Source organism: Stegostoma tigrinum, chromosome 12, assembly GCF_030684315.1.
Source record: "Stegostoma tigrinum isolate sSteTig4 chromosome 12, sSteTig4.hap1, whole genome shotgun sequence".
NCBI classification, from domain to species: domain Eukaryota; kingdom Metazoa; phylum Chordata; class Chondrichthyes; order Orectolobiformes; family Stegostomatidae; genus Stegostoma; species Stegostoma tigrinum.
The window spans coordinates 80,097,353-80,116,875 of NC_081365.1; the positions used below are offsets into that span (position 1 = coordinate 80,097,353).

Genomic DNA, 19,523 nt, shown 5'->3' on the forward strand with positions numbered 1-19,523 from the left:
AAGCGGCCTGCTTGATTTGCATTCTATTCATCACCTTCAGCATTCATTTCCTCTAATACCAGTGCTGAGTGGAATAGTTCAATTGAGAAGATTTACAGCATTAACTCACCAAGATCCTCTTGGCAGCACTTTGCAAACCTGCGACCTATCACCTCAAAGCACAAGGGCAGCAATGGAATGAAGCACCACCACCTACAAGTTCTTCTGCAAGCAACATGCCCATCATGACTTGGAGCTATATCCCAACTCACTCACTGTTGCTGAGTCAAAATCCTGAAAATCTTCCTAACAGCACTCTGGTTGCACTTGGAGCACATGGACAACTGTGGTTTCAGAAGGCAGCTCACCACCACCTTCTCGAGGGAAATTGTGGATAGCTGATAGCACATGTTGGCCTAGCCAGAGACATAACATGAACAAATTTAAAAGAAATATTTGTTAGGGTGAGACATGCAGCAGTGCCAGCTTTGAAGGATTGAGTCCTGATTGATGGAGATTGTGGTTCAGTTGTTGCTATTGTGGTGCATTGAGCAGGGCATGAGCTGAATGTAGCAACTAGTGCCATAAGCTGTTTGAAGGTGATCCCATTCACCTTGACAACTGGTAAGTATTATTAAAGTTGTTCCTACTCTGCATCTGTGTTCTTTGCCAATATTTTTAGGACTGATCTTCAGTTGTGCTTGTTCCCACTTATTCCTCAGCATTTGTCTAGATGCCCCCTAGTAACACAGGATATTGAGGTTGTAGACTTGATCGCCGAGCTAGTGGGTTTGATTGCAGACGTTTCATCACCCTTCTATGTAACATCATCAGTGCACCTCTGTTGAAGTGTTGGTGTTCTGTCCCGCTTGTTATTTCTATACCTCATTTTGCTGGGACGGTTGGTATTACTTGCAGTTCTGTTTTTCGGTGGTTTGTATGTCAGGTCCAGTTCAGTGTGTTTGTTGATGGAGTTCTGGGTGGAATGCCAGGCCTCCAGTAATTCCCTGGCATGTCTCTGTTTGGCTTGTGCTATTATGGATGTGTTGTCTCAGTCGAATTTGCGTCCTTCTTAGCTGTGTGTATTGAGACCAGTGAGAATTGGGTGTGTCTGTTGATAATCAGAGATAATGGGAACTGCAGATGCTGGAGAATGCAAGATAACAAAGTGTGGAGCTGGATGAACACAGCAGGCCAAGCAGCATCTCAGGAGCACAAAAGGAGCTCAGGAGCTCTCTGATGAAGGGTCTAGGCCCGAAACGTCAGCTTTTGCATTCCTGAGATGCTGCTTGGCCTGCTGTGTTCATCCAGCTCCACACTTGGTTATCTTGTGACTGTTGGTGGCTAGTTGGTGTTCATGTATCCTTATTGTCTGTTTTCCTCCAGTTTGGCCTACATAATGTTTCTCACAGTCCTTGCAGGGTATATTGCATATTATGTTCGTTTTATTGGTTGTAGTTTGGGATCCTTTACATTCATCAGTAGTTGTTGCAGGGTGGTTGTTGGTTTATGGGCCACTCTGATACCTGGGGGTCTGAGTAGTCTTGTGGTCATCTCTGATATGACTGATGGACAGTAGTATGACTAATGTGTCTAACCATGTTGTCTCTTCTTGTTGTGGTGGGAGTGACAGATTGTTCTTTTTGCGTGTCCATTTCTTTTAGAAACCCCATACAAATGCTTCTATTCTGCTTTGCGTAATTCTGGGTTGTAAATGGAGATCACCTACAAAAGGTGATTGAATCCAGGATTTGTCATCGGGGATTGGAGGATTGCAAATGAGGTGCCATTGTTTAAGAAAGAGACAAATGATAACCCAGGAAACTACAGACCTGTTAACATGATATTAAAAGTGGGAAAACTAATGGATGCCATAATATGGGATATGTACACATTTAAAGAAAAGTAAGTTAATACTAGACAGGCGACATGGCTTTGTTATGGGCAGATCATGTTTGACAAATTTAGTTGAGTTCTATGATGAGATGACACAGGCAGTGGATGAATGTAGCGCTGTGGATGTTTTATATTTGGACTTAGAGAAACATTTCATACAGTGCCACATGGCAGGCTGGTTAGCAATTTAAAAATGTTTGAGATTGGTCCTTCTTGACGTCGATTAGAAGTTAGCTGAAAGGCAAGCAACAGAGGGTAGATACAGGTGGGCATTTCTCAAACTGGAGATGAGTTGGAAGTGATATTCCTCAGGGATCAGTGTTGCCACCCATGCTTTGTCTGATGTACGTAAATGATGTGGACATTGGTTTGAGGGCAACATCTCTAAGTTTTCAGATGATACCAAGCTAGAGACAAGAGCAAATTTTGAGGATTATGCTGAGCGACTTCACAGGACAATAACAAGTTGGCTGAATGGGCAGGCACCTGGCAGATGAATTCCACTGCAGAGAAATGTGAGGTAATGTAGTTTGTTAGAAAAAATGCAGAGAGCCAATACAGGTTCAATGGTTCATCTCTGGGGGGAGTACAGGAGCAGAGGGTGCTTGAGGTTCATAAGTGCATAATTTCCTGGAGGTTGAAGCAAAAGAAGGCTTACAGGATTCTTGGGTTTATAAATAAGGACATGGAGTATAAAAGCAAAGAAGTGATGCTACATCTCTACAAATCATTATTCCACATGGGTTCTGAACATTATGTTCAATTCTGGGTACCTTATTTAATGAAGGGTGTTAAAGCCTGGAAGTTTACTAGAATGATACCAAGAATGAAAGATTTTAGATTGAAGGAAAGATTAGAGAAATTATTCCTGAAGCAGAGAAGATTTTGAGGTGTTCAAAATGATGAACAATTTTGGCAGAGTTTATTTTATTTATTCAGAGGATGAGGGCATCGCTGGCTAGGCCAGCATTTATTGCCCACCCTTACTTTCCCAGAAGGTAGTTAAGAGTCAATCACATTGCTGTGGGTCTGGCGTCACATGTCGGCCAGACCAGTTAAGGATGGCAGTTTCCTTCCCTAAAGGACATTAGTGAACTAGATGGGTTTTTCCTGACAGTCAACAATGGATTCACGTTCATGATAGCTGCTAAATTCCTGATATTTGTTGAATTCAAATTCTAACATCTGCCATGGTGGGATTTGAACCCAGGTTCCCAGAACATTATCTGGGTCTCTGGATTAACAGTCTGGCAATAATACTACTAGGCCATTGCCTCCCCATAAAGTAAAGAAGAGTAAAGAAGGATATTCTGTTTCCACTACTAGCTATGTCACAGTTCCAAGATTGTCAGCAAGACAGCTAAGAATGAGATGTGAAGAAACTTGTTTACTCAGAAAATTGTTAGGATTTGGAATGCACTGCTTGGGAGAGTGGTGAAAGCAGATTCGAAAGGTTTCAAAAGACAGCCGATATATTTTTGAAAGTGATGAAGTTAGATGGTTATGGAGAAAGGATTGGAGAGTGGGACTAACTAGGTGGCTCACTAATGAGCTGGTACACGATGGGTTGAATTGCCTCCTGCTGAAGCAAAACGTGAAAGAAGAAACTTCAAAAAGTTAAAGAAACTTAAAGAAATGCTGGCTTTTAGATCTAGAACGCTGGAATGAAAAGGATTAGATATCATGCTCCAGCTATATGTGATTAAACTGAGAGCAGTTTGGGCACAACACCTGAAAAATATTGATCTTGGAAGTTATGCCGAGTAATCTTTTTATCAATCCATTCATACATATTAAGGCACGTCTCTGAGAGGAGTGTGATCTGAATCCAGGTCTCTAGCACACAGTTAAGCTTGATGAGACACACACCTGGGATAGGTGGGACTCAAACTCAAACTTTTCAGCTCATACATAGGGACACTACTACTGAGCCAGAAGACCCAGGCGTAGCATCTGGTCTTACAAGAGTTTAATTGAGAGGAGAGGTTACACAAACCAGGAGTGCATTTTCAGGAAGTTAGAAAATTGACGGATGATTTGACTGAGTTGGAAAAATCTTAAGTGAAACTGATAAGGTAAACAAAGAAATTATTTCTACTGGTTTTGTGAGTCTAAGGGGACACAATCTAAGACTCAGACCAGTTCCATTGAAGTTTGTATCTGCCTTCCTTTGGAGCAGTTGGTGTTCAGTTGTTGCTAAGTTTTAAATGTGAGTTTAGTTGATTGTTTTCTATTCAAAAGTATGAAGAGGTTTGGGGTAAAGACCGGTATGTAGAGAAAATCCATAGATTGCCTTGGTTACAATTTAATTGAGTGTTGGCACCAGCAACCAGGTTTGACTGCACCTCCCAGTCGCAAACCATTTCCACTCCCCCTCCCATTCTTTAGATGACATGTCCATCATGGGCCTCCTGCAGTGCCACAATGATGCCACCCGAAGGTTGGAGGAACAGCAACTCATATTCCGCTTGGGAAGCCTGCAGCCCAATGGTATCAATGTGGACTTGACCAGCTTCAAAATCTCCCCTTCCCCCACCGCATCCCAAAACCAGCCCAGCTCTTCCCCTCCACCCACTGCATCCCAAAACCAGTCCAACCTGTCTCTGCCTCCCTAACCTGTTCTCTCTCTCACCCATCCCTTCCTCCCACCCCAAGCCGCACCTCCATCTCCTACCTACTAACCTCATCCCACCTCCTTGACCTGTCTGTCTTCCCTGGACTGACCTATCCCCTCCCTACCTCCCCACCTATACTCTCCTCTCCACCAATCTTCTTTTCTCTCCATCTTCGGTCCGCCTCCCCCTCTCTCCCTATTTATTCCAGAATCCTCACCCCATCCCCCTCTCTGATGAAGGGTCTAGGCCTGAAACGCCAGCTTTTGTGCTCCTGAGATGCTGCTGGGCCTGCTGTGTTCATCCAGCCTCACATTTCATTATCTTGACTGGCCTGACTCTTTGGCAGTGTTTTACAATGTGCTGATCAGAGCACCAAATTAAACAGAGTGCAGTCTTGGTGGTGATGATAATGCAAAAGAGAAAGAATAAAAATAGTTAGAACTGTAAAGACTAAAACAAAAGATCTGAAATAAAAGCAGAAATTGCAAGAGAAACTCGGCAAGTCTGGCAGCATCTGTGGGGAAAAAGCAGAGGTAACATTTCAAACCCAGTGACGCTTAATCAGAGTTTCTTCAGCAATTTCTTTTTGTATAAGTGTAAAGTATGTGAGGATAAATGAAGAGGTTAAAAATGTTTGGGGGAGCACTGTTTAAAGTATGGAAAATGTTAAATATTGATGTCAGGCTAGAATATTTCCTTAATGTGCTCCATTAATGCTAGCACATAAAGGAAATGTTCTAGTTTGACAACAATGTTTAACATTTTCTATACTTTAAAGGGTGCTCCCTCAACCACTTTTAACCTCCTCATTTTTCCTTGTTAGTCAAAAGCAAGTTTAGAGTGTACTTTGGAGAGAAAACTTACTACTGAATCCATGATAACCATTTGGAATGAAGTATCAAACTAAACAATTGGGCAAAAGATTAAGAGTGGAGTGATTGTAACGCGGTCAGAAGGGAAACAACATAGAATGTGAGTTCCTTGATTGAGGCAGTTAACCTGGTCCGATCAGGGAGCCCTTCCTGACAGATATAAACAGGGGTGTCAGACATCCTGGATAATAAAATGTGAGGCTGGATGAACACAGCAGGCCAAGCAGCATCTCAGGAGCACAAAAGCTGACGTTTCGGGCATAGACCCTTCATCAGAGAGTTCACTCTGAGACTAACTCCGAGGAAGCCGGGTCTGTGTCAAGGACTTTCCACATATAAATAAAGGGTGATTTGGTGACGGGATACTGGCCTCTATGGAGTTATTTCAAGGAGAGTTCAAATAACAATAAAATCCCATTGCTGGAAGATTTAAGGATCGGGGAAAGATTGATTTAAGTGGGCTAAAACTATGTTTTTCCCTTAACTCAGATTCCCTAGTTCAGTTCATAATTATAAATGTAATAGGTTGTGAATTGTATTGTGTTTATTCCATGTGCTGATGCAATAAAATAGGTGGCAGTCAAAAGATTTGCCAGGATATTGCTGGGAATGGAGGGTTTCAGGCATAAAAATAGACTGGAAAATCTGGGACTTCATTCAGTGGAGTGAGAAAGTTTGAGCACTGACCTTATAGAGGTTTAGAAAATCATGAGGGGCATAGATAAGGTGAACAACAAGGATCTTTTCCATAGTTGTAGGAGAGTTTTCAGAACTAGGGGATATAGTTTTTAAGGTGAGAGGATGAAGATTTGAAAAGAACATGAGGGACAACTTTTTTACACACAGAGAGAGGGGTTTCTGTGTAAACGGTACTGACTGAGAAAGTGGTGGATGCTGTTACAGCTACAATATCTAAAAGATATTTGGATAAATTCATGAATAGAAAATATTTGGAGAAAGATGGACCAAGTGCCGGTGGGCAGGGCTAGTTTAGTTTGAGAACACTGGAGGTGTGGACTGGTTGGACAGAGGGGCCTGGTTCTGTGCTGTCTGTCTCTATGACACAGGCAGAGAAAAAGTAAAGGCTTGATTTTGGAATGTAAGTGCAGAGTTATGAAAATATAAAGAGATGTGGCACGTAGGGGCAGCTTGAGAGAGCCAGATTTGAAAACACTTCAAAGCAACATAAGTGTTGGATGTTTCATGCCGATTCTCTTGGCCTCCTCAGTCAGAATGAATTCAAATAAAATCTCTTCCTGATTTTAAAATAGACTGTGGACTGTTCAAAGGTTTTTGTAATTTAGCGTACGTGAAGAAGATGGAAACCTGTGACAATTTTTTTTACAAGAGTCATAACTATAATTTATAATCATTTTGAAGTAACCCAATTTCTATAAATACTGAAATGGAATGTGTAAGTCCCCTGTGATTAGTATTTTTAAAGAAATCTCTTAATGTCTTTTAGATGAAATAAGAACCTAAATTGAAAACAAATTTGGAAGCTTCATGACCCTTGAATCTCAATGGCCTTAAACTATCCTGCGGGAAACTTGCTATAGTTGAGATTCATCTCTGGTGTTTAACTCATTTACTTAAATTGCAAGTTGATTCACTTCTGTTTAATGTATTGCCGGAAGGAGGGATATTTAAAAATTCACCCCTCCCTTGTGGCACCAAACTGGGGTTCCATCTCCTTGGAGGTAAGGATTCCTGGCTCAGTGTTCGAATTAGAGAAAAGATTCCCGTTGTAATTTGGTTGACAAACCTTTCTCTTGCATCATCATCCGCAAATTGGTCATTAAGTTATCCTGCTTACTGTTTGTAGGTTAATGTTGTGCACAAATTGGCGAACATCTTCACTGCACAATAACAATGCCTGCACTTGGGATTGACTGAGGGGGTGATAAAGAGGCTTTATTAATGTACGTTCTTTGTTCAATTTATTTATATCATTTCTATATCTTCACTACTGTCCACTTGTACAATGTTTACAATCTGTATTCATTTCAAAATAATTATTGAAAGTCCCTGTCAAATTTATGCCCTTCGTAGCAAATAATTGAAAAGATTTATGTTTGTAGTCTGAGGAAATCAGATGCCTGTTAATTAGATGACTATAATGAAGCTGATAGTTAGCTTAGGACAATACTTGTAGCACTCAAGACAAGTGAACAATACTTATTATTTTAATAGTAATGGGATTAGCCTTGTTTACCAGTCAATGCTGTACAAGTCAAAGCCTGATATTTTGGTTAGATCAGACTTGGAGCATTCTAGTCTTCTTAAATGCAAAAAGAATGATCCATGATAGTGTTGGAAATAAGTAATTTTCTTGAAAGATAATACTATAATGGAGAAGTGAGCTATCAAGGAAGACTGGAAAGGTTGTTGCTCTGTTCTGTAGAAAAGATGAGGATTCCCTTAATGCAGGTTAATAACATTGCAAAGGGGTTATATGGGATAAAAGTAGAAAAATACTTCATTTTAGAGAATCAAAACTAGTTGACTTAAATGGAACATTGTCACTTAGAAATCTAGCTTTGGTTCCTCCACCTGTCATGTTTAGAATGTGGAATTAGCTATTACATAGAGTAGTTAAAGAAAATACTCGAGAAGCCCTTCAGCCAAATTGGATAGTCATATATGAGGGTGAAAGAAAAGGAAGGTTATGTTGCTAGGGTGAGATGGAGAATGAGAGAAATCTCGTGAGAAAGATAAACACTGTGACAGAGTAACTTGTTTCTGTGTTGTAAATTGGTAATTCTTTTAAATGTAATTTGCTGCTTTCACTGATATCGGTCCTGAACATTGTCCGTCTAATCTGGGATGATTAAGCATACCAGCTTCCAAAGAATTTACTAGTGGCGTGATTTTGGCAAACCTGTCATATTGTGATTATTGGGTAATGAGATTGCTTTAAAAAAACATTTTTACCAAAATGTGGAAGTAGAAAAAAGGACATGAACTGATAACCAGGTTCAAGATTATCAAGGTCTGATATGTTGTGTCAAAGCAAACAGCACATTTGCTGCAGGTGAACACTGAATAAGCCATTGCGAAAGAGTAGAACTCCCATTCATCCAATGCCTTGAGCTTTGCTAAAACCTTGCCCAGAAACCAATATTTTGTGTGTTGTGTGTTTTGACTGATGCAATGGACTCCACTTTGCCACTGCTAATTCCAATTTCCTTTTACCATATTTTTAATCTTCTATTTTACCTCTTTCCTTTTGCATACCTCACTTCATTTTTGTCCTCTCAGGTACTCTATCCAACAGAAACTTTCAGCAGCATTCAATTTTCTTACTATCCTGTCACTGTCTCTGTGTGCCACTCATGGCATCTTCCATCGTGCCCAATGAGAGACTCGCCCCTCTTTTCCCACTAGCAGTAATGATAACATTGCATCTTACGCTTTCTTTCATGTTCCCACCCAATGTTCATCTCCGGCTGTGGATTAATCTTACCGGTCCCCTTTCTCTCGAACTTAGCCTTCCAGTGCAGGCCACGTAGACTTCAGCCTGCAGGTCAGGTCTTACCATCCATTGACAGGTATCCTTGTGATTCTGAGATTATTTTCTTTCTCCTTTACGTATTTATCCAAAACCTTTTTGAAAGTTACTTCTGAAAGTACATCCTCAACCATTTTAGATTGTAACATCAAACTTGTTAGTGTGAAATCACAGTACTGTGACAACACAACAGGAGACCATTCAGCCCACCATTTCTGCATTGGCAGTCTGAATGACCAGTGCACCTAATGCCATTCACTGCCTTCTTTCCATTGCCATGCATGTTCTCTTTGCAAACGATAATCCAATTTCTCCTTAAATGCCTCATTATGACTGTGACAGGAGGAACCTGGTCATCGAGCACCAAAACTCCACAGCTCCCATGTGTTAGTCTTCTATTCAGTCACCAAGATTGTTTCTCTTTGTATTTTTAAAAATTCATTTATAGGATGTGGGATCCTCTGGCTACAATAGCATTTATTGCACATTCCTCGTTGTCCTTGAAAAAGTGGTAATGAGCTGCCTTCTTAAACTTCTGTGGTCTATTTAGTCTAAGTTCACCTGGACTGATGTTGAAGAGGGAGTTACGAGGATTTTGACTCAGCTATATTGGAGAACAGCAATATAATTCCAAGTTAGGGTGATTAGTAGCTTGAAGGGGAACTTGCAGGTGGTACTGTACCCATGTTATTTTTTGATAGTTGTCCTGTGTTTGGAAGATGCAGTCTAAAGTACCTTGGTGAATTGTTGCAAAAATTTTTAGCACTTTCTAAATCTGTGACCAATACCATGGCTATCAATTGAACCATAGAACTCCCATGGTGTGGAAACAGGCCCTTCAGCCCACCAAGTCCACACCAACATTCAGAGCATCCCACCCAGACCCATCCCGCATAACCCACCTAATTACACACCCCTGAACACTACGGAAAATGTAGCATGGCCAATCCACCTAACCTGCGTATCTTTGGATTATGGGAGGAAGCTGGAGCACATGGAGGAAACCCACACAGACACGGGGAGAATGTGCAAATTCCACACAGACAGTTGCCCGAGTCTGGAATCGAACCTGGGTCCCTGGCGCTGTGAGGCAGCAGTGCTAACCACTGAGCCACTATGCCACCCCTGTCTACTGAGTCACTAGGTTATCTCAAATAAATGAGACCTTCATTAATATGGGTCAAATGCTAGCAAATGGGACTAGATTAATTTTGGATATCTGGTCGGCATGGACGAGTTGGAACAAAGAGCCTGTTTGCATGTTGTACAACACTGACTTTCTTCGGCTTCCTTAAAGTAGTCTAAATCATCCATTTACTATAAAATAAAACAGAATTTTAAAAACAAACTGGTAAAACTGGTTACTATCTAAGCTATAAAAAGGAATTGAACGATATCTCCTTTCGATCCCAAAACTGACATACAACGCAAATGATGGCAAAAATGATAGAAGGCGTTTTTGAAAGAGGGAAAAGGAAAGAAAGAAACACCCATGTTGGCCAGTGGTCGGAAAAACGAAGGGTAGGATTGGATGAACAAAGAACAAAGAACATTACAGCACAGGAACAGGCCCTTCAGCCTTCCAAGCCTGTGCTGATTCCTCATGGTCTACCAGTTTTCTTGTTGATAAAGTCTAATTACAGCCATTAACCGTTGGAAGATCTTCTAAACAAGACTTAAGTTTAGATAGAATTTTAGCTATATCTAAGTTAATAGTCACTTTTCAAGCTTCACGAGGCAATTGAAATATTGAATATAAGTTTTAAAGAAGAATCAGACCAGACTCCCAAAATTAGCTGTTTCTTTCTCAACAGTTGCCGCCAGACTTGCGGAGTTTAGACGTACAGTTATAGACATTGAAGCATGCAGTACAGAAGAGGCCCTTCAGCCTATGAAGACTGTACTACCAAAGCCAAGCTAAATCGACACTAATCCCACCTTAGTACTAGGCCTTGATGTTATGACATTTCAAGTGCTCATCTCAGTACTTTGGTTGTGACATTACTTGCCTCAGCTACAGTCTTGGGCAGTGCATTTCAGACCCCCTCACTACCGTTTGACTAAGGGGAACAGCTGCTTTCTATTCACCCTGTCCATGCCACCTGTCTCAGATCCATCTCAACCTTCCTTGTACAAAAGAAAATAACCCCAGTTTATCTAGTCTTTCTTTATAGCTAAAGTACTTCACCCCAGGCAACTTGTGGTGAATCCTGTCTGCAGTTCTTCCAGTGCAAATAGTTGCTATAGTGTGGAGATCAGAACTGTGCACAGTACTTGAGGCGTAGCCTTACCGAAGTCCTATACAGCTCCAACATAATGTCCCTGCTCTCATAATCTGTGCCTGCACTAAGAAAGGCAAGTGCCCTGTATTTCTTCTTAATTATCTATTAACCTGTCCTGCTGTTTTCAGGAGCTTTGAACATCCCATGCTCTCTCTGTTCCAATGAATTTCCTAGCATCTTGCCATTTGTTGAGTACTCTCTGGTCTTGTTATTTCTTCCATCTCACACTTATCAGGGTTAATTCCATTCCAGTTTCTCCAGCGTTTTCTGTTTTTGAATCAAAATATTGAGTTGAACTTGATTCTCAAGTGCTTCAGCCAAAAAAGGGAGAAAGAGAGATTCTTGAGCTGAACTGCTATTTTGAAGAGCATTTTCCTTTTCCCAGAGCCCTTCCCATACTGGTTTGTGAAAACAAAAATCAAGTCCATTCGCAACTAATAGAACAGGCACACCCGAGCTAGACCAGTTATTCTAGAAATTAAGGGCCTTAAACCCCACTTTTATGTCCTTCAAAGGATTTGTTCATTGTTCTCCAAAATCATTTGCCTCTCTATAATAAGGTGGATCACAAAGCCCATATTAAACTGTTGACCTAATTTCCAAGAAACCGAATAGGTTCCCTTCAGTGTGTTGTTAAAGCCCCACTTTATTCCAGAAACAGTTCAGTAATTTCCAATTCTCTACATATCCATAAATATGTATACATATTCCTAAGTCTTGCTTGCTTGAAACTGTCTCTGCCATTCTGGCATCTTACTCCATAAGAACATTTCTCCTTTTGTGCCTGTTGCTTGTTTTGCAAATAACCTGGGACCCTTCTACCAATGGAAGCACTTTTTACCCCATTTACTCTGTCCAGATCCCACATGATTTTGAAGAACTCTGTCAACCCTCTCCGTTCAATCTTCTTCAATTCTGAGGAATTAACAGTCCCAGTTTCTCTCATGCGTATACATAATTGAAGTTTCTCAGTTCTGGGGCCATTTTTGTGAACATTTTCTGTATTTTCTTGGAGACTCCTTTCTTAGAGAATAGTGTGCAAAACTGGACACAATACTGCAGTTGAGGCCAAACCAGTAAGATAAAGAGAAATTCGCAAATGATGAGCATCTTATCAGTTATGCATTATGCTTTTGCCCTGCGTTTTCATTCTTGAAGAAAATATTTAAGTACGAGGGTAGTAGATTTACATATAAAGAAACAGAGTGGATCTCTGTTGGCAATCAGACAGGCAGTCATTTTTGAAAGTCAGTTTATGGATCTCATGACATTTTAAACAGTAATTTCATTTATTTGTCTTTCTAAACAATAGCAACAAACATGAGATTGACGGCAAGAGGAAATGAGTTTATTGTTTATTTGCTGGCATTGAACATTTTATATCATGCTTTTTAAAACAAGATGATTTTAGCGTGAAAGTTGAGAATATCTTTAAGCAGCTCACAAATGTACTAAAAAGCAAAGAATTGACGTTTAGTTTTTTTATTCTTCCAAAGTGAGGATAGTTTTTGGACAGAGTTCTATTCTATAATATTTCTGTGTCACTTGTATTGAATAAGTTGTTCTGTAACAGATTTGGTCAGTACTTCCATCTTAATTTTTGACTTTTTCGTAGAAGTTCATACAATACCTACATTGTGGAAACAGGTCCTTTGGACCAACAAGTCCACACCGATATTCAGAGCATCCCACCGAGACCCATTGCCCCATTAACCCACTAAATCTACACATCCCTAAACACTGTGGGCAATTTAGCATGGCCAATCCACCTAGCCTGCACATCTTTGGACGGTGGGGGGGAAACCTGAGCACCTGGGGAAACTCACGCAGTCATGGGGAGAATGTGCAAACTCCACACAGACAGTCGCCCAAGGCTGGAATCAAACCCAGGACCTTGGCGCTGTGAGACAGCAGTGCTAACCACTGAGACACCATGCTGCCCCTGCCACTGAGCCACCATGCCACCCCTGGGTTATTTCTAAACCCTTTGGTGTCTTAAAAAGTATTGCAAAAAGACAAATAGTGCAATGCATGGTATTCACGTTCTTTTGGCCCTACTTATTTAAGCATCAAGATGGTTAAGTTCCTGTCACTTCTGCCATAGAGATCTAGGTTTAGCTCTGAAGCTATTTTCATTAGATAGGGTCCCTATACCTCAAGTTGGCAATCTAAGTAAAATAAGCAGTGTCATCTGAACTGTAAGTGAGCAATGATGCACATTTAATGAGACAGTGCAGGCATGTTGGACCACATGGCCTCCTTCTGTGCTGTAACGCTTCTGCAGTTCTGTGAAATGCTCTATCTAAGGGGCATCTGTTTTGAAGATGAGTTGAAATCTTAACTCAGTTTCTCATATGTTTCCTGCACTTTCTGTTTCATTTCAGGTTCCAAGCATAGTGCTTTTATTTTAGGTAATGGAATTGTTACTCTTATGAAGTCTGGATTAAGGCTTATTCTTGGCACAGTTTAAAGGGAGCTCTAAACTTTGCTTGCGTCACGTTTGACCTGGGAATGTTTGATGCCAAGTACAAAGTGTGAACAAAGCTTTGTTCTGCCATACATCACACCTGTAATCGACTCCTACTCCCCACAGCTCCTGATGGAAGAAGTCTGGCTAATGCACTGATTTTAATGTCAGTCTCATTTATATATTGTGTGGTATCTTTGGGATTGAGGTAACACCAAGATAATATGTATAAGATATGGGAGTTTGGAAGCAATCTAGAGATGGGCAATAAATACTGGCCCAGCCAGTGATGTCAGCATCCTACGAAAGAATAATAAACAACATGTGTTATATTCTTTCATGGCATGTGAGCATCACTGGCTGGGGCAGCACTTACTGTCCAACTCCAATTGCTGTTTGAAGCTCTTGGTGAGTGCCTTCTTGACCCACTGCAGTCGTTGGGGTGAAGGGACGCATGTGGCTAGTAGAGAGGGAGTTCCAGGATTTGACCCTGTGACAGTGAAGGTGATGTAAGTCAGGATGGTGAGTCACTTGGACGAAAACGTGCCCTGTCTGCCACTCTTGTCCTGCTGGGCAGTGAAGGCCATGGCTTTTATTCTATTCCTTCACACATTGTGGGAGTTGCTGGCCAGGCAAGCATTCATTACCCATCCTTAATTGCCCAAAGGGCAGTTGCTATGGATCTGCAATCACACGTGGGCCAGACCAGGTGAGGATGGCAGATCTCCTTTTCTGAAGGATATTAGTACCAGCTAGGTTTTTCTGACAGTCAGCTGGGGTTTCATAGTCATTCTTAGATTTTTAATTCCAGATTTTTATTGAGCTCAAATTCCATCATCTACCATAGTGGGATTTGTATGTATGACCAAGAACATTAGCCTGGGTCTCTGGATAATACCACTAAGCCATTGCCTCTCCCAAATGAGGACGATACTATCAACAGTGGAGCCCTGGGTGTATTGCTACAGAGCATCTTATAAATGGTACACACTGCTGCTATTATTATAAAGTGGGGAGCAATGGAATGTTGAAAGTGATGGATGCAGTCTAATGGATTGCTTTGTTCTGAATGTATTTCAAGCTTCTTGAATGTATTTGGAGCTGCACGTGTCTGGGCAAATTCATTTATCATGTTCGTGACTTATTCCTTATAGATGGTAAGATGACCCTTACTGGACATAACGGAGGTAACTATTTTAGCCACGTAAATGCAAGGCATAACCTGCACTCACTTGAGGTTAGGGTTACCAATCTTTAAGGACAGTTTGGGAGTTATTAGGAATTTAAGACTTGCACACTTGTGAAAAATAGGGAAATTTTTTTGAAAATTTTCGCTTGTTAGTTGTAAAAATATTGGATGTAGGGATGAAAGGCTGGGTGAGCACTGTGTGGACAGAGATCATTTGATAAAACCTCCAGGAAGATGTCCAACTCAAGTTTGTAATCCATTGGAGTCCCTGACCCTTGTCCTTGCCAACCTGATCTTGGTTTAACATCCCATGTGTTAGGCAGGTCAAAATGGCTGTGGCTTATGTAGCAGTTTAGTTTGGACATTTTGAAGGGCAGGAGTGTAGACCTTTCATGTGCTGGGTATCTGGTTGTCTACCAAAGAAGGATTTGTACAGACTGAATTGTCACTTTGATTTATATTTCTCTGTTTTCTTTTACCTTTACAGTCTCTCATTTTTGATGAAGTTGACCTGTCTGATGCCAGCGTTGCAGAGTCCAGCACAAAAAACGTCAACAACAGCTTCACGGTATGATTTCATTGTTGTCATTCCTTCCTCTAATTCATAGAATGTTGACTTGGTTATTACTGTCCTTGGCATTATTATCGCACAGAGTCATGGATATCTTTATCACTTACTGTTGCTTCAGTGTTTGTGCTCTGAGTGGAACCCATGACCATGTTCTTTCTTGTAGAGTTGAAAACTTGATTATCAAGTTGAGAGAATGACTTGGGATGCTACTTTTAGAATAACTGGTGCTATTTGGAAATAGTCAACTTTGGCTGTCTTCCCAACTTCATTTTTTAACCTTGACTCAATCAGTACGACTTTTAACTCTTGAATTGGACATTGTGGAGTTGGGTCCTAATGTGATATGATATTATTTGATATTTTGTACAATATTTCAGTGCAGGTTTGAGACAGAGCAGGACTGTCAAAGGTGCAACCGTTTGGATGGGTTTATAAACTGCTACTTTGTTTGTCTGTTTGCATGATTTCAAAAGATTTCTTGGAACAATTTGAAGATGACAGAGCTTTTTCCAAGTATCATGATCAACATTGCTACCTCAACTGAAATATGTCACTGACAGAGTAGATTAATGAGTCCTCCATTTTTTGCCAATATTGGACCAAATTGGATTTGAATAAACTCACAAGTGCTCATTTTCTGAGATGAGATTAACTGTTTGGATTCACACACAACTTGTTTAAATGTCTGAATTGCTGAATTTAGACATTAGTCCTTATCTTGCTGGAGTAGTGACCTTACAGTCCATGTACTAAATTTTAACCCTCTCACTCTTTAGCTTTGAAAAGGTTCTGTACAATGACTGTTGGAAGTTTGAATGATAATGGTGCCATGGGGGCAATGGAGCATCTGTGACCTGAGTGAACAACATGACAAAAGAGGATAAAGTTGGATAAATAACCAGAGGAATGACTGAGAACTGTAAATTAGAATTAAATCAGATGTGAAAGAAATATTGGCCTATGGGAGATTGTTATCAGGGGACATGTGTGTACAAGTTTTTGAAGCAGAAGTACAAGTTTTGCAGTTAATAAAGCAAATGGAATCCTGTGTTTCATAAATAGATGTATAGTACAAAAGGCAGTAATTCACCCCGGCTACAATAATGTCTGTAATTCTTGACAACTCCTTAAGGAAGGAAGTGAAGACTTTGGAGAAAGTGCAGGAGGAGTATAAGAAGACTGGTTTCTAGGATGAGGGAATTATTGCCCGCACAAGTTGTTCTTCTTGATACAGAAATGGCTAAGGGGCTATTTGAGGAAGGCATTTAAAATCATGAAGAATTTAGATAGAATAAGTAAAGAGAAATTGTTTCTGTTCTTCTACTTGTTTCTGAAAGGCTGATAACTGCGTGGTATAGTTTTCAAAACATATGAATTAGGAGAAGAGGTATCATTTGGCTCTTTCAACCTGTTCCGGCTTTCAGTGGCTGATCGTAGCTGATCTGTTTATATTTCAAATTCAATATTTCCATCGAACTCGCTACAACCTTTTGATTCACCCAACGAGAGTCTGTCTACTTCTGACTTAAATATGTTTGATTCTGCTTTCGCTGCCTCTGAGGCACAGAGTTCCAAAGTCAGATAACCCTCTCGAAGAAAATAATTTTCATCTTTGTCCTAAAAAGGGAGACCCTTCATTTTAAAACAGCTCTGTTAGTTCTGGACTCACTCACAAGCAGAAACATTCTTTCCATGTCTATCTTGTTTAGACCTTTTAGGATCTTGTACATTTCAATCAAGCCACCCTTCACTTTTCTGAACTCCAGTGTAAACAAGCTCAGCTGTCCCAACTTTTCCTGAAACGATAATCTGCTCATTCCAGGTATAAATCCCATAAACCTCTCCTGTACCACCTTTACAATATTGACATCCTTCCTTAAATAGGTTTAATTGTTTGGCAAGAATGCCAAAGGCAACACAAGGAGAAAACTTTCTTATGCAATGTTAAAATCCACATGAAGGAATCATAAAGCAAAATGAACAAATTTACTGAACAACCCCCAAATGAAGAAAAGACCATCAAGACTTCATCTTTTGTAACTTACATTTTGACACAAATGAGAACCAATCAAAATTAAGCATGAATTAATAACACAACTAGAAAAGTTTATTTTTAAATATTTGATACAGAGGAGATAAATCTTGCACAATCAAGAGTGCCCACATCACTTCCCACAAACATGTGACAGTATGTCGTTAATCAGTCTCCAACATCTTGTTCTTTAATCATACAAGATAGATTAAGATTCCTAACCCACAATAGCTTGACACTTCCTTAGGTGTAATACATCACAGGAGCACACACCTATGAGCCCACTGCCTCTAGGCAGTGATAATGCTGATGATGTAGAATTTCCAGAATTCCATTTCACTCAACATTCCAATCTATGCATGATATGGTCACTTTTTTACAGGATTGAGGGGGTTCTGATAGAAATGTAACAAAATACTGATGGTCCTGGAAAGGTTAGATGCAGGAAGAATGTTCCCAATGTTGGGGAAGTCCAGAACTAGGAGACAGAGTCTAAGAATAAAGGGGTAAGCCATTCAGGACTGAGATGAGGTAAAATTCATTCATTGAGAGTTGTGAACCTAGGAATTCTCCACCACTGAAAGGTGTTGGGGCCAGTTTGTTAGATATGTACAGGAGGGAGCTGGACATGGCCCTTGAGGTTAAAGGGATCAAGGGGTATGGTGAGAAAATGGAAGTGGAATACTGAAATTGCATGATCAGCCATGATTGATTGAGTGATGGTACAGGTTCAAAGGGCCGAATGGTCTACTTCTGCAACTATTCTCTGATTCCAGGAAAACATCTAGATCTTGAGCATTTCCAACCTATTCACACAATTTCTAGGTTTTAGATCTTTATAATCAGTTGATGCAGCGTCTCCAAGATTTCCTGTCACCATTTCTGTCAACCAGAAAAATTGATCCCACCCTGAGAGTGATTTGTTTTTGACACCTCAAGAATTCAATTCTTTTTTCTATCCTTGTCTGCATTTCTGCACTGATTGACCCTCACCCTCCAACTACCTTGCATTCGACTCTCCTTGGTGTTTTCAGATTTTGTTTCTGTCTGACCACAGGCTTTTGTCTGAATATCTTCCCTATTGGTACTGCTTCTCGGACAAGAGTTACATGGAGCATATTTATTACAATCCAAAAAAATTGATTCCTTTCCACTTCCGCCTGGTAAACACTATTTGCTAACACTCTTAAAATCAATTCCAGATTTTACAGACATTATTAAAAAAAAGTACAGATCTTCTTTGTGGACCTGCTTCCAGGTTAAAAGTTGTCACAGCTATTGTGTGGCGAGAATTGGGAGTGCATTACCTCACGGTGTGGTGAAAACACATTCATGACATATTTTCAAAGCAATATTGGATAAATAATGGAAGCAAAATTTGTAGAGATATTGGGTAAGAGCAAGATGTACTAACTAGATTATACTTCTGAAACAGTTGGTGTGTTAAAAGGGTGTTGAAACTGTGGAAGAACATGTTTTAACTTTCTGTATCATGCTTAATGAACATTTAATAAGGAATTTTAACAATTTCTTGAAACAAACTGTGGAGGGCAAGCTGCTGTTCATATGCAGCAAATGGTGAAAAGCTGTTAGTAAAGCAGCAAGTTGTGGAAATTCACATCAAGTTTCTGTGGCACTTCACTTGCCACACCCCAAGAAATTGGCCACTTGGTGCGTCCATAACATCTTGCATTGCAAACAGGCCAGTGTTCTTCTTGCAAGTTGTGGCTGACGTGAAGGGTCTAGGCCCGAAACGTCAGCTTTTGTTCTGCTGTGTTCATCCAACCTCACACTTTGTTAACAAGTGCTGTATGTGTTTTGCTCACATAGATGTTGCCTAGTAACCCTCTTTAAATTTGGAAGCATGCTGAAATGTACTTTGTCTGAAATTTTGTTTTGAAAGAAGTTTTTCTCACCTTGTCCATTGGCAATTGGGCAGTCTGTCTGAAGCTATCATAGAGAAATTACCTGGACAATCTGTCAAATTTGCAGTGTAAAGGTAAATGTTTACGAACTTCTGTGGTTTCTGCCCACGTTACAGGTCAGTTTTGTAGAACAGATATGACATTGTTGTCTTCCACAGTTAAGATTGTAGCTGTTATGGGCAGC

General features: G+C 40.3%; 1 protein-coding gene across 3 annotated transcripts in view; it reads left to right on the forward strand.

The window, feature by feature from the left end:
• The window catches only part of dgkh (diacylglycerol kinase, eta), a 529,882-nt gene that overhangs the window by 228,666 nt on the left and 281,693 nt on the right, over window positions 1-19,523 (forward strand). For all 3 annotated transcript variants that reach the window (XM_048541055.2, XM_048541057.2, XM_048541059.2), the window contains exon 4: window positions 15,299-15,379. In XM_048541055.2, coding sequence (XP_048397012.2) covers window positions 15,299-15,379 — 81 coding nt within the window. The remainder of the gene's footprint in view (window positions 1-15,298; window positions 15,380-19,523) is intronic.